This window comes from Somniosus microcephalus, chromosome 20 (genome assembly GCF_052327205.1).
Source record: "Somniosus microcephalus isolate GS21.2 chromosome 20, FLI_Smic_1.0, whole genome shotgun sequence".
Taxonomy (NCBI): Eukaryota; Metazoa; Chordata; class Chondrichthyes; order Squaliformes; family Somniosidae; genus Somniosus; species Somniosus microcephalus.
The window spans coordinates 72,047,840-72,063,564 of record NC_141006.1 but is presented as its reverse complement, the minus strand read 5'-3'; the positions used below and the strand labels follow the sequence as shown (position 1 = coordinate 72,063,564).

At 44.7% G+C, this 15,725-nt stretch overlaps 1 protein-coding gene across 5 annotated transcripts in view; it reads left to right on the top strand.

The window, feature by feature from the left end:
* LOC147103419 (digestive cysteine proteinase 2-like) overlaps nucleotides 1-15,725 on the top strand; it is a 59,043-nt gene that overhangs the window by 29,789 nt on the left and 13,529 nt on the right. For 4 of the 5 annotated variants that reach the window (XM_085962985.1, XM_085962983.1, XM_085962986.1 and 1 more), the window contains 4 exons: nucleotides 424-664; nucleotides 1,635-1,833; nucleotides 8,789-8,982; nucleotides 13,183-13,274. In XM_085962985.1, coding sequence (XP_085819111.1) covers nucleotides 424-664; nucleotides 1,635-1,833; nucleotides 8,789-8,982; nucleotides 13,183-13,274 — 726 coding nt within the window. The remainder of the gene's footprint in view (nucleotides 1-423; nucleotides 665-1,634; nucleotides 1,834-8,788; nucleotides 8,983-13,182; nucleotides 13,275-15,725) is intronic. The other variant, XM_085962987.1, reaches the window with a different exon arrangement.

Sequence of the window (15,725 nt, the reverse complement as noted above, 5' to 3'; positions counted from 1 at the left end):
GTGTCTTTATCTACACACGGACACTACAGCATTGTAGAATGGAAACAGCTGAGAAAAGGATTGAAATGCTGGTTACGTAGCGCAGAATGGCAACACGTCACGCTTGGAAGCTCTTGCTGCAATTGTTAACGATGCATTTATTTCCGAGTACCTCAAGTGTGCAGTGTGGCTTTCTTTCACTAGCATAATGTTACCTAACTTTGGATACTGTTCGAAATGGTTGTGTGTGATACCTGAAGCAAGGGTGAAAGTGCCATCTCGAGTACTCTGCCTGGCAAATACTGCATGGAGGGTGTGTTTCTGATTAAGAGAGGGAGGGATTACTATCTATTCATTAGCCACTCGTGCTAAAAGATAAAATGAAATTAATTCAGAATCTTGCTGAAAACTGTTGTCTTATATATATACCTACTAATTTCTTAGTTCATAAAGGAAGAGGACTATAAGGGACATCATTGCAGTGTGTGGCAAAACGTTACTTTTGCGGGTAAAAAGAAGAACACCTACACCATGTGGATTGCCAATTCCACAGACGGACCCATCCCTGTCCATTATGAAATGAAGGGATACAACAACTTGTTTGACGGACATTATGACAAATATGAATTAGATTACAAGCATTTCGACCATGATGTGGACCCAGGTGTCTTCAAACTTCCTGAAGGTAATACATCAGGCAGGCAGTTGCTGCAGCCTTATGGAAACACCACCATCTTCTTTGGTTATAATTTACATTTATTTTATTTTTTTGTTTCAAAAGTGAGTGTTGCTAACTTTTAAAGGAAGGAGCCTGGGAAGAATGAATACATTTGATCACTCTCACACTGTTGCTCTGCCTCAGAACTCTTGCTTAAACTGCTCAGGAAGTCTCTCTCACTTCCTGGTGGTTCCCTGTGTATGTTTAACGAGACAATCTAAATGTTGATCATAGTTTATAAAGGCGTCCTGCTTGCAGGACTGGCATAAAGTGGCAGTGTGCTCGGGTTCCAGTGATGCTATGCTCATGTCGAGTTCCCAGTCTCGTTCTTGATGGGTGTTGAGTGGAAGCTGAGTGTTTTCTTGCATGGAAGAGAGTACAGATCAGACTGATTGTCACTGTGGGCTACTCTCTTGAACCTCCTCGTGGCCATTGAGACTCGGGAGCAAGTGGTTTGGGGGCGATAGGTGCTGGGGGAAGGAACCAGAGGTTGAAGTGAGAAGATTTAGACATGACCATATTTCAGTTGTAAGTTTGAAATGTTTAATTGTCTAATTTTAGAAACATTCTCATAAAATAAATAGGATCATTTTGGTGTAACTCTCCCTTCATATGATACGATAGACATAACTGTTTTGAAATACAACTAGTAACTGTTCCAGGTGATGGGCTTTCTTACTCTTTCCCCCCCCCCCCCCATTAGCTCAAACACACAGAATTCAAAACATCACAGTGTTACCGTTGCATGTTTAGTATTTTAAAGGGAATGTCCGAAACAGTCGATACCAAAACTACATAAACAATAGCTTGCAGCATATCTTGCGGAAAACTTTTGGATCTCTGTACAGGTTTTGCGGGTGAAGTCATTTGTGTATTAGTAGAATGTTAAACACAAGAAGTATTGGAGACTGTTGTCTTTTTTTTAATATCATTACAGGTTTGTCTTGTGAAGGTTTCTTTGGTTCTGAAGGAGGACACCGAATTCTGTTCAATCCTATGCAGGAGTTTATTGGCACAGATAAAGAAGACGAGGCTCATAATTTGTTCCAGGATTTCAAGAAGACGTTTGCAAGGGACTACGAGAACGATGAAAAGGAGCATGAGTTTAGAAAAACCACTTTTAATCACAACATGAGGTACAGTTGATTATCATTGTCTGAGTTCCATCAAAATAAACCATTATTTTACTGAGGTGTATTTTGCAGGGGATGGGCGGGTGGTGGGGGAGGGTGGGGTGGCAGGTAGGATGTAGGAGGCACAGTTTGTCTAGTTATCAAACTGAGGGTCCAATAAAGCTCAAAGTATTTTTTTTTATTGCAATCGCACTCTTTTTCTCCAGAAATGTAATGCCCCTGTTCCCAGCTCACCAACACAATGGGACTATTTAAATGATGTCTAAAGATTAAGGCTTGTTATAAAAAAGAGCCTGTCATCTCACTTTGGATGTTCACAGAAATGTGACCAGTGAGTTCTTCCTCCTAGTTTTCATGTAAGAACAGCTTTATCAGACTGTAGGCGTTCTGTATTTGAACAACATGCTGAAGACTTCTTCCTCGTGATTAGCTGCTGACTTTTGACCTTTAGTAAGTTGAAGACTGTACACACTTTATTTGTTTCAAGTGTTGTACCAGCAGGATTAAATTTTGCATAAGTAGGTCTTCAGATTTTTCAGGTTTAATTCCTGTATTTGCATCAAAAATATTGGGTACAATCAAATATGAGCAAATGCTGGCTTTTTTTGGATCTAAAGTAAGCAGTGTTGGCGATCAGAAAACTGTTATGTTATCAACAAAACAAATTTTGGCAAGAGCAAATAAAATGCATTAAATGTCATATGATTGTCCTTGCAAAGTATAATAAATCGGCCTGTATATTATTAGTCACATCTCTAGTGCCTCCTTTCTGTTTGAGCCTGAATAAGCCTATTGCGTGGAGCACAAGTGCCTGGTACATTCTGCGGATAGTGGTCATCATTGTATTATAGGTGATCCTTTAATATTAAGGTCTCGATTTTAATAGCCCTTTGGAGGCGGGTTGGCAACGAAAATCGGAAAAAATGGCTTCAGACTGCCATCCCGCCCCCACCCGATTTTCGTGAGTGTCTGTTCAGCCACTCCCAAACTGACCTGATGGGAACCAGTGGGACAGCCTGTTAACTGCCTTGCTAATCCTATTTTATAGTGGTTTCCCACTTTCGTGCTTCTGGCTCCTGTTTCCCATCTTGTCAGAAATAGGCCAGCTGCAAGGAGACGAGTTTCTCGAGGACATGATCTGTAGTCATTGGTGTAGCACTTTAAAAGCGCTCTTGTAACATGGCTGACATTCAAATGCAACAACTTTGTTGTTGGAGGTTTGAGATAAGATTTTGCAAATCTACTGACCTTGTGACTGGTCAAGCTGACACCCATCTGCAGTGTTACCTGATTGGAATAATTTCAGGCCACTTTGAGTGTGCGCTTGCATGCTTCTTGCCTCAACTGACATCTATAGCAACGGGATGGGAGCCAATTACATCCTCTCATCCTGGTCGTCCGATTCGGAGGAAGAGCAGCCGCGGCAGCACCACAACAGCAGCACCAGCACCAGGAGCGCCACCTCCTCCTCACCCTCCTGATGATGCACAGGGCAGAGGGCCTCAGCGCAGGGCTGCACCTCGCCGCAGGAGATACCCCCAACACGGTTTACAGGCAGAGGATCAGCTTTCTCAGGCTGAGACTTTCGAGAGAGGTAGTCGCTGACATCTGTGCAATGCTGCATCAACACCTGGAGCCCAGAGGAGTGTGTGGACACTCCTTACCAGTGGCTGTCAAAGTCACCACCGCACTCAACTTCTTTGCTTCGGGGTCCTTTCAGGGATCAGCTGCAGGCATCTCCCAGTCGGCCGCACACACCTGCATCACACAGGTCACCTTTGCCCTCTTTGCAAAGGTGCACAATTACATCCACTTCTCCACGGATGGGCGAAGTGTGACGGTGTGTGCGGTTGGCTTTGCCAATATGGCAGGCTTGCCAATGGTGCAGGGCGTCATAGACTGCACACATGTAGCCATCAGGGCCCCCTATCACAACCCAGCGGTATTTGTCAACCGCAAGGGATTCCACTCCCTTGACGTCCAGCTGATGTGTAACCACAGCAAGATCATCATGCATGTTTGCGCAAAGTACCCTGGCAGTTGCCATGACTCCTTCATCCTGCGCCAGTCCACTGTGCCTCAGCTCTTCCATTCGCCAAAATAACTTTCCGGATGGTTTCTTGGTGACAAGGGCTATCCCTTGAAAAAGTGGCTTATGACACTGATGAGGAGGCCATCAAACGATGCTGAGGAGCGGTACAATGTGAGTCCCAGATCCACCAGAAGCATCATTGAGCAAACCATCAGCTTGCTCAAAACGTGCTTCTGATGCCTAGACAGATCTGGTGGAGCCTTGCAGTATGCACCAGCCAGGGTGTCCAGAATCGTCATGGTCTGCTGTGCCCTGCACAACATCGCACAGCAGCATGGCTTAGTGCTGCTGGATGAACAAGGGGCTCCGCACGCAGCCTCCTCGGAGGAAGAAGAAGAAGAGGAGGAAGAGGATGAGGAGGAGGACGGGGAGCGACGCCTTGCGGGGCCGGATGTGGCCAGTCCAGCAGCAGACGACCACATTGCTGGCCGTCAGGCAAGGGACGCACTCATCCATGCCAGATTCGCGTAAGGTTACGCTTCAACCACAGGTGGCTGGCACATGGAGATGAATATAAGTCCGATATTCTCAAAACCCCAGGCATGATCTGTCCAATAAACGGTGGTTTGCGCTCAGTGTCACCACCAAATTCTACATGGAATTCTCCCTAAGCCCTCCCTCTTGAACTTCCATTTCCCAGAACACAGAGGCCACACTTTAGGTGATCTCAGTAAATCATTAAACCTTTTTCCACACTGAACCCATGTGTGTCTGCACACCGACCTTGAGCTCACCTCCTCAGCAACTTGCAGCCAAGCTGCCTTGGTTTGCTGAGGCAGCCTCCTCCTTGCGTTTCCAGGGAAGAGGAGCTCTTGACGTCCTCTAACTCCCTCCACAAGAGCGCTCATTGAACCTGGGTGCAGCCTTAGTTTTTGGGGCTGCCATTCCTGCAGCAGCCAGCACTTTTAACAGAAAAAAGCTAATGCTTCTGCAAAGGGGACATGGCCCCTTTAAATCTTTCCTGAAACAACGTGACATCAGAGGCGAGAACCTGACGCTCTGCAACCACATGCCTGGAGGGACCCGCACATCGGCCGTAACGAGGCAAATCAAGGTAAAATCTTACCTGCGGGGCGGCGGCATCCGGGAGCGGGTCCGAAAGATGCAGAGCAACGATCCCGCCGTCAACCCACCTCCTTTATTGAAATCACAGCCTAAGAGTCAGCTGTGGCTCAGTGGGCAGCACTATCGCCTCTGAGTCAGAAGGTTGTGGGTTCAAGTCCCACTCCAGAGACTTGAGCACAAAAATCTAGGCTGACACTCCAGTGCTGTGCTGAGGGAGTGCTGCACTGTCAGAGGTGCCATCTTTCAGATGAGACGTTAAACCGAGGCCCCGTCTGCCCCCTCAGGTGGATGGAACAGAACCCATCGCAATATTTCGAAGAAGAGTAGGGAAGTTATCTCTATTTATTACTCAATCAACATCACAAAAACAGATTATCAGGTCATTATCACATTGCTGTTTGTGGGAGCTTGCTGTGTGCAAATTGGCTGCCGCGTTTCCTACATTACAACCGTGAGTACACTTCAAAAAGTACTTCATTGGCTGTAAAGTGTGTTGAGAAGGCGCTGTATAAATGCAAGTCTTTCTATGGAGCACAGTGCCTGGTGGATCCTGCTGATACTTGTCACCTTACAAGTGAAGTGCTTCTTGTGCAAAACAGAAAGCAGTTGCTTGCATCAGAACAGGGCTTGTCGATTTTTGATGGCCTGTAATTTCCGATAGGAGGCTTCCTGCGTGCGGATACCTCCTATCGGGGAAAAAATCTAAGCCCTTACCTGAGGGCTCCCGAGGCCCGGACTCTTCCGCTCCTGGTGCTCGCGCGCGCAGAGGCCCAGGTATCCCAGGGGCGCAGGTGGTTTGCAAGTGTCCCTGGGATCACGTGGGCCAGGCCAGCCAATGGGAGAAGGGAATCCCCCTTCATACTTTTGACCAGTCGACCCGTCAAATATATGAATGGGGATCACTGAAAAAAGACGTTAAATATTTTTTTTAAAATAATATTTTTAAAATGCATTAAAATTACATTAAATTAAATATTTTAAACAAATATTTTATGTTTTGAAAAAAATAATTAAAGTTATTAATGGGGCTAAAAATAAACTGACCTTTTTAAAAAAAAAAAGTATTTTTAAATGATAAATGAGTGGGGAAAATAAAATATTTTAAAACTTTTTTTAAACTCTTATGCTGGTAAAAGCAGGCCTTACTACCAGGCGTAAGGTTCTTAAGGGTTTTCAGCGGGCGGAGGTTCTGCAGAAAGTGGAACTCCCCCCCCGCCCCCCCCCCGCGGAGGCCCTTCTCCAGGGTAGGCATCCGATCTGTCGAGAGGATTCTTGACAGATCACAAGTGCCGGTTTTCAGCGCATGTACGCTTGGCACGCCTGAAACCGGCACTTGCGCGGTCCCTACGGGTATGGGTGTGTACACAGCTCGTACACACCTGTAGGCATCGGAAAATACGAGCCATAGTTTCCACGTTTTATTGGATTTAACTGTAATTTTGAAATTCATTTTGCAGAAAGGGGGCACTGTTGAGTTTAATTGGAATTAACCTTAAAATGAATGCTGTCACGTCTGAAAATGTGGGGAGAAATGTTTTTGTGTGGTTATTTGAATACCTAGGTTTTAATGTGACATTTTTTGTCTCAATGCGCTAAACGTGCAACATCAGTAGAAAAATTCCTGTAACTGTACAAAGGGCTGGAATTTTTACAGTCAATTTAATATTGGCTCATGCTGCTCTGTCCACCCCGCCCCCCCACCGATGGTCCCCTTTAAACCTGACACTGAATTAAATTTTCAGCAAGAATTAATGTAAAGATGAGGACTACAGTTAAAGATTGCTATTATTAAGCACTGCTCTGAGGGTTGAAAGTGGCCATGAGCTTTATAATTATTGTATACTTCATTAGGTGTCCACTTTGGCTCAGTGGTAACACTCTAGCCTCCTGAGTGAGATGGTCATGCCCCACTCCAGTGAATTGAGCACTTGATCTAGGCTGGCACTCCAATACTGAGGGAGTGCTGCACTGTCTGAGGAGCCGTCTTTTAGATGAGATGTTCAATGAACCAATTCGAAGAAGAGCTGGGGAGTTCTCCTGGTGATCTGGCCAATATTTATCCCTCAAGCCAACATCACTAAAAATCAGATTATCTGGCCATTTATCTCATTGTTATTTGTGGGACCTTGCTGAGTGTAACTTGACTGATGTGTTTCCCAACAGTGACTACACTTCAAAAGTACTTCACTGCCTGTGAAGCGCTTTGGGACGTCCTGAGGTTATGCAAGACGCTATAGAAATGAAAGTTCTTTATTTCCATCCATCACTTCTATAGGCTTTGGATGAATAGTGCAGTGCACTCTTGCTCTTACTTTTTGTCCAGAAGTCGAATATTTAAGATGAAATGTCATTCGGTCACAGATTGATTGTCTTGCAGATGGTGTAACTGAACCCATTTGACATGGATTCATGAGGTGGCCTTTGCCCCAGAGAAATGTGCTTTCTATTTATCTGGCTGCTCTCAGTGAGCGTGTCACATAGAGATGGAATTGCCTGAACGTTTACACCAGTAATTGTTCCGATTGGCACATATCCTTGGTTATACCTGTGAAGTGTTGATGCGAGGGATATAGTGCTAGAAAAATGTTGTCACTGTAAGCTCTTGATAATTGCAATTTCAAAATTTTGGGTAAAAAAGTATTCACGCGAGGCTTAAAAATAGTTGTGTCTGAACGCCATACCCATTAAGGCGAACCTTGTACATGCTCAGCATGCTGGAACTGGAGCTGGGTACCTATTTAAAGAAAGAAGCTTGAGGCCGTATGGTAACATTCTCAAAAGAGGCATATTGGCTCATGGACAGCGAGGTTAAGATCGCAGGCCGATCCTGAGGGTTTATTTCCAAGCACTATTCACACATTTTGATGCCGAGCGATGCTATCTTCTTGAAGGTGGTCACCTGTAGTTTGCACCAGCTAAGCCTGGATTGGACTAATGATGAAATCTCTAACAAATAAAAATCATTGGAATATCATAACCAAAAAGGTTTGAATTTATTTTTCAAAAAAGACTTGCATTTCTACAGCGCCTTTCACGACCACCGAACGTCCCAAAGCTTTTACAGCCAATGAAGTACTTTTTTGAAGTGTAGTCACTGTTGTAATGTAGGAAATGTGGCAGCCAATTTGTACACAGCAAGCTCCCACAAACAGCAATGTAATAATGACCAGATAATCTGTTTTTAGTGATGTTGATTGAGGGATAAATATTGACTAGGACACCGGGGATAACTAAAGTGCCATGGGATCTTTTATGTCCACCTGAGAGAGCAGACGTGGCCTCGGTTTAACGGTTTTTGTGCTCAAGTCTTTCGAATGGGACTTGAACCCACAAGCTTTGGACTCAAACCACAAACTGCTTCCATTTTGCTTGTGGGCATTACCAATGGAAAAGATCCTGGATGCCAAGCTACCAATGAAGAAGGAAGATTCAAAAAATCTGGGAACATTTGGAGATCAACAGGGAATAATAATTCTACAAGAAATGGGCAAAACTGGGTAGGAGAACAGCAGGGAATATCTGCCATTTTGGGTGTATTCTGATGTGATCTGCCTGCGTCCTCCTAAGCCATTACTGCACTACCTGACCATTCAAATACAAAGTTATACAGGTAGGATTGGAGAGAACCATCGAGTTTTAATACGTGCTGCCCAGGCCAAGAGTGGGTGTGTGCGTGCGGGTTTTATAAGTTTTAAGATCAAATGGCACCAGCGAGCTCCCCACCATCTGAGCTCAATTAGCACTTTTCCGGCTCTCTGGCATGTACTTTAGTGTTAAGTTTATGATTCTCTTTTTAATCAGGTACATCCATTCAATGAATCGGAGAAACCTGACCTTCAAAATGAGAATGAACCACTTTGCTGACCGAACTATAGCTGAGATGATCAGTATGAGAGGAAGACTGAAAAGGACCACGCCAAACAAAGGACTGCCCTTTCCCGCAGAGCGTTACAAGTTAGTCGTGCTGCCTCCCAGTGTAGATTGGAGGTTATATGGTACGTGGGTTTTTTTTTGGTTTCCCCCCCCCTTTGCACAGCTTGTGCAAATTCCTTGCACACAAGCATTGGAATTAGTGCCAATAATTGGCGGTTATCAAATTATATTTTGGAGACTCTTGAGTATTGAGCAACTTTTATTTGCTGCAGGTTTCAAATTTTGTAGCTACATTGTGTTAACAATGGGCATTAAAATTTGATCTATTGCAGTAAATTTTACAAATACTTGCAGTAACAAGAAGTCACTACTGCTGGTGTTATTGAGCTATGTCTGATTGCCTGGAATCATGGGTAAGATGGCCCCAACAATATTGCATCTTTGATTCTATTTTTGTTCCTTAGCCATAACTTTGGATTTCTGGAAAATAAGGGCAGATTTATGATCACTTAAAATTTGATCTGCACAATTATTGTGAAGCTACCAGTGACCATTAGCTAAACAATTGAGGAACAGTGGTCCTTCCTATAACATTTCTGGTCAAAACAAGAACCGTTGAACGCCTTTTTTTTGTTAGAATATACTGGTGCCACTTCTTGAATCAGCTGGCAGGTGATTTTCACCCTTCCCAACCTAATAGTAAAATAGTAATTGGAGACTTCTGCCTGTGGCAGGACCGGCAATTGTCTTCGGTCCCCGCCACAAACTCCGTTCCCCAGCCACCGACTCCATTCATCTCCCTCGCATCTGTCTGAGGCTGAACCAGACTGTTAACAACCTTGGTGTCATATTTGACCCTGAAATGAGCTTCCGACCACATATCCGTGCCATCACTAAGACCTCCTATTTCCATCTCCGTAACATCGCCCGTCTCTGCCCCACCTCAGCTCATCCCTTGCTGAAACCCTCAGCCATGCCTTTGTTACCTTTAGACTTGACTATTCCAACGCACTCCTGGCTGGTCTTCCACGTTCTACACTCAGTAAACTTGAGGTCATCCAAAAACTCTGCTGCCCGTGTCCTAACTCGCACCAATTCCCGTTCACCCATCGCCCTTGTGCTCGCTGACCTACATTGGCTTCTGGTTAAGCAACGCCTCGATTTTTAAAAAATTCTCATCTTTGTTTTCAAATCTCTCCATGGTCTTGCCCCTCCCTAACTCGGTAATCTCCTCCAGTCCCACAACCCTCGGAGATAGATCTCTGCGCTCCTCTAATTTTGGCCTGTTGCACATCCCTGATTTGAATCGCTCAACCATTGGCGGCCGTGCCTTCTGTTGCCTGGGCCCTAAGCTCTGGAACTTCCTCCCTAAACCCCTCCGCCTCTCTACCTCTCTTTCCTCCTTTAAGATGCTCCTTAAAACCTACCTGGTCATCTGCCCTAATATCTCCTTATGTGGCTTGGTGTCAAATTTTGTTTTGTAATACTCCTGTGAAGCGCCTTGGGATGTTTTGCTATGTTAAAGGAGCTATATAAATACAAGTTGTTGTGTGTGGGTGTCTTTTCACCTTCCCGTAGACCTGAGATTAACAGCTTTTTATTTTTCTGAGTCACTTAGGTGCATATCATTGAGCCTCACTGGCTTAATTTTGACTGTTCCCATGAATTGCTTATGTCACAATCTGCCTAGCCTTTGTTGCACTTATTTGCGTGATGGGCTGTAGTTTTGACACCCTTGCTGTAAGCTGACCCCACTTCCATAACCACATGTAAGCAGGATTTCTCCCATATAGGAACATACAGCACCAGAAGAGTCCATTCAGATCCATTTGGTTGGCCTCAAAGTTTGAAATAAAGGGGTAGATTTTGCCGAACTTGTCGGGAAGAAGGCGGGACTTCCCCTTTTGGGTTTTTGACCCGCCTACTTTGACGTCCGGCCAATCCGCGCGATTTTCCCTTGATTGACCTTGTTGAGCCCGCCCAGTGGGCTCAGCAGGCCAATTAAGGGCCACCCGGCAACAGGTGACGTCACAGACTGAAATTTCATCTGTCAAGAGCCCTTGACAGATGAAATATCTGTGTTTCACAGCTGTTTGAAGCTGTGAAACACTGACAGTCTGAGTTCTGACATGAGTCATTCCGCACAGACTCAATTAGAACTCACACCGGCACTCAAAGCTGAAGGCTGTCACTTTTGACAGATCGCAGCCGTTCAGCTTTAAGTTCCGGCTGAGTGATGCGCTCCCGACAGCTACAGGAAGAAAGGCTGTTAAGTTAAGTACAGGTAAGTAAAAGTTCTTTACACACTTTAGACACACCAAACACACTTACCTTTGCACTCATGCACCCATCACTCACCTGAGCGCTGACATCGCGACCCCTCCAACTCCTTCAACCCAACGGCCCGCCTGCTCTACCTGGCGTGGTTTGGAGCCATCGGGAAACCCACACAAAACCCCTCAAAATAGGGATTAGGCACTAATCCCTTCCCGCCTGGTTTCGGCAGGTCCCAGTGCGGGGCAGGTACCCGCTGCCCCTGAAACTTACGTGGGGCGGGGTTTTGGGCGGGATGGTGTCGGGACCCCCAAATTCGGGATTTCCACCCTCCCCCCCTACACGCCTGAAACCCCGCCTGATGGCTCCCCGAAAATCTAGCCCAAAGTCTTTTCTTCTCTTGCGCCCACACCCGCCCCCACAAGTAGCCAACTGGATCCCTCTTGAATTTGCTGACATTGTCCATTTCCCATTTACCCCACTTCACACAATCTATCCCATTGTCCACTGTGGCTCAGTGGGCAGCACTCTCACCTGAGTCAGAAGGCCGTGGGCTCGAAGTCCCACTCCAGAGACTTGAGTACAAAGATCCAGGCTGACACTCCAGTGCAGTGCTGAGGGAGTGCCGCACTGTCCGAGGTGCCGTCCCTTGGATGAGACGTTAAACTGAGGCCCCATCTGCTCTCTCGGATGGACGTAAAAGATCCCACGGCACTATTTCGAAGAAGAGCAGGAGAGTTCTCCCCGGTGTCCTGGCCAATATTTATCCCTCAATCAACATCACAAAAACAGATTATCCGGTCATTGTCACATTGCTGTTTGTGGGATCTTGCTGTGCGCAAAGTGGTTGCCGCGTTTCCTACATTACAACAGTGGCTACACTTCAAAAAGTACTTTGTTGGCTGTAAAGTGCTTTGGGACGTCCTGAGGTCGTGAAAGGCGCTATAGAAATGCAAGTCTTTTCTTGATATATTCACCACCCTTTTTGTAATGCAGTTAAATCTAAACTGCTTACCTTCCCTCCCCTCTTCTGAGCTTGAGTCAATGCCACGATGCTGTGCAGATTTTGATTGTCAAACACATTAAGATTAAATCTATGTATTACACATCTGTCTCTAGATTAGATCATTTCAAGATGACTGAGCTGATTTGTTTTGAGTGTCATATGTGCTTTTAAAAAAAAAAAAACTGCAAGTAAGCGAGTCTCAAACTAAAAAAAATACTCAATTCTTCAACCATGTGTTTTCACAGTGTCAGTAGAGCAACTTTCGTAGTAGCTTTGCTCAAATGAATTATATATTGTCTTACATATTTATGGGAGACTGCATTTTATATTGGGAATACATGTCACAAAAAATGTGACTTTTTAATCTTATTGCCTCACTGTTTGAAACATTCGATTTCAGCTTTATGCTTTAAAATTTCATAAAACTACTAAAACATTTAATAGTTTTCTGACTGCTCTGCACACCCAGAAGATAAGCTGAAACAGTGGGTTTCCAGAGATAGAGGAACTAAATATTTTTTTAAGTTTGAAATTTGGAGGATGTTATTAAGAATTTTAAAATTCTCATCCTTGTTTTCAAATCCCTCCCTGGCTTTGCCCCTCCCTATCTCTGTAACCACCTCCAGCCCCCACAACCCTCTGAGATATCTGTGCTCCTCCAATTCTGCCCTCTTGAGCATCCCTGATTTTAATCGCTCCACCATTGGTGGCCGTGCCTTCAGCTGCCTGGGCCCTAAGCTCTGGAATTCCCTCCCTAACCCTCTCCGCCTCTCTACCTCTCTTTCCTCCTTTAAGACGCTCCTTAAAACCTACCTCTTTGACCAAGCTTTTGGTCACCTGCCCTAATTTCTCCTTATGTGGCTCGGTGTCAAATTTTGTTTGATGTCACTCCTGTGAAGTGCCTTGGGATGTTTTACTACATTAAAGGCGCTATATAAATACAAGTTGTTGTTGTTGAATTTGTCTAGCAATATTCAGATTCATTCAACTTATTTAAAGGAAAGATTTATGAATTTTGCTTTGAATTTTTTGTATCTCCCAGGTGCAGTCACCGCTGTGAAAGATCAAGCTGTATGTGGCTCCTGCTGGAGTTTTAGTGCAACAGGTGCTATAGAAGGAGCGCTCTTTCTGAAGGTGAATGATGTGTTTGGAAATTATTACAATGGTTATCCTAGAATTATACAGCACAGGAGGAGGCCTTTCGGCCCGCCGTGCCTGTGCCGTGCTCTTTGAAAGCTATCCAATTCAACCCACTCCCCTGCTCTGTCCCCATAGCCCTGCACATTGTTTTCCATTGTTGCATTAAAATCTGAATAAAGAGTGAAATACTGATGGTGAGATCTGAAGTGACGTTGCTGATGGTCTGAACTAGCAACTGAACTGTGTGTGACTCAGGAACTTCATTAAACAACTGCATCACGTGGGTTCAGCAGCACTCCTGCTTAATGCAAGCAAAGCCTTTGATCTCATGGAATGCAAGCAATTATTTTATATTCTCCAATGATTAGGCATGGGAATGTTGTTTGATTCATTTGATTTGTTGTTTTAGTTGGTCCTTGGCCATAGTCTTGTATAAGTAACTTTTTTTTCCTTTACAACTCTAACTTTATTATTCAGCTAGAATGAGCCTGGTGGGTATTTCTTTTCCTGTTTATATTGGAACTGAAACTTTGACTGAGGCACAGCATCTGTTATGGTATCAAAAGGATGGCGGTGGGTGCTGCTTAACATAAAATAGTGTCAGCTGTGGCTCAGTGGGTAGCACACTTGCCTCTGAGTCAGAAGGTTGTGGGTTCAAGTCCCACTCCAGGGACTTGAGCACAAAAATCTAGGCTGACACTCCAGTGCAGTGCTGAGGGAGTGCTGCACTGTCAGAGGTGCCGTCTTTCGGATGAGTCGTTAAACCAAGGTCCATTCTGCCCTCTCAGGTGGACGTAAAAGATCCCACGTCACTATTTTGAAGAAGAGCAGGGGGGTTATCCCCGGTGTCCTGGCCAATATTTATCCCTCATTCAACATGACTAAAACAGATGATCTGGTCATTATCACATTGCCGTTTGTGGGAGCTTGCTGTGCGCAAATTGGCTGCCGCGTTTCCTACATTACAACAGTGACTACACTTCAAAAAGTACTTCATTGGCTGTAAAGCACTGAGACGTCCAGTGGTTGTGAAAGGTGCTATATAAATCCAAGTCTTTCTTTCTTTATGTGAATAATGATTACCTGCTGTTAATCCAGCACTTCCAATTGTTAGTCCTTCAAATTTTGGTGGAGGCTTGCTTCAAGATTGTGAAAAACAAAATGAATTTGACAACATTTTAGCAGCAGATGGGAGCGATTTTAACCCTACTCGCTCAGCAGAAACCTGGCGGGCGGGGGGTTAAAACCGCCCTGGGCTCTTAGCTGTCTGAAAGCCACCATGATCGCAGCATCTGCAATTTTAACCTGCTCTCCTGAGCAGGCGGCGAGGGCACGCGCCCGGAGCCAACGGGGTCCTTCTTTATATATGCAGGTTGTGGTCCAGTAACATCATTGAGACCCAACTGTAATTTTAACTCAGGCCTGAGCGGGGAAACCCCATTGGGTTAAAATTCGGGGCCGATATCTCCTTTTTAGATTAGATTTAAACATATGATTGGGACAGAATAGACAAAACTTTAATTTGTACTATACTTGCCATAATGAAAACTCTCTTTTTAAAGTGGACTTTTTCATTTTATGTTTGTGTGAGTGAAAGAGAGAGAAAATGTTGTGTTCAAGATGAGGGGTGTCAGTGTTGGGCAATGGAACACTTTATTCTGAGCACTGTGTAAGAATTAAAAACCTCCAGGGTCCGGTAAAGCATGGTTAGATGCAGAATAAAGTACCAGTAATATGTCTCGGCTTTCTAGATAGGACCCCTGCTGCACCAATTTGATATTTTCAAATTCCCAACACCGCCATCCTCTGACCTCTGGAGTGGGGGTGTCTGTTGGTGTCAATTTCGGGACAGTTTGTGCTGTGAACCCATATTCACTAGAAACAGAAACCTCATTTCACTGTGTAGAGACTTTCATCCCATCAGTATGGGCTGGTTCTCAACCTACATCCAGATAGTGAAAAGCCAGCGTTTAAATTGTTCCAGGAACAATTTCTGCACCCAAAAGGTGGGACTCCATTGATGTTCCTTATCCTGATGAGCATAATAGTTTACTTGCTTTTCCCCATTTTATGTTTTTAAAAAAAATTGTAAATGGATAAAAGCTGAGAGATTGTTTGGGGTTGATGTGTTATCCAGAATAATGGAAGTGGACATGGACAGGCGTGTGCCATTGGAAGCTAAAGAGATGAGAACAAGGTTGTCCTAACTCAAAACTGCCCACATGCTGTACTTAACTGTTGCACAGAGTAAACATTTCTGAAGTCTGATACTGGAGGTGCAAGGGAAGAGTTGGCCACTTAGCTTGTCTATTTTAGAGGTGCCACAGGATGTGGACTATCTTCTAGATCGAGGGTAGACTTGTAGTGACTTCTCCAACATTCCTAGGAGGGTGACCAAGTGCTGGAATGGTGTGGACACATCTCCATTAAATGTAATGTTTATAT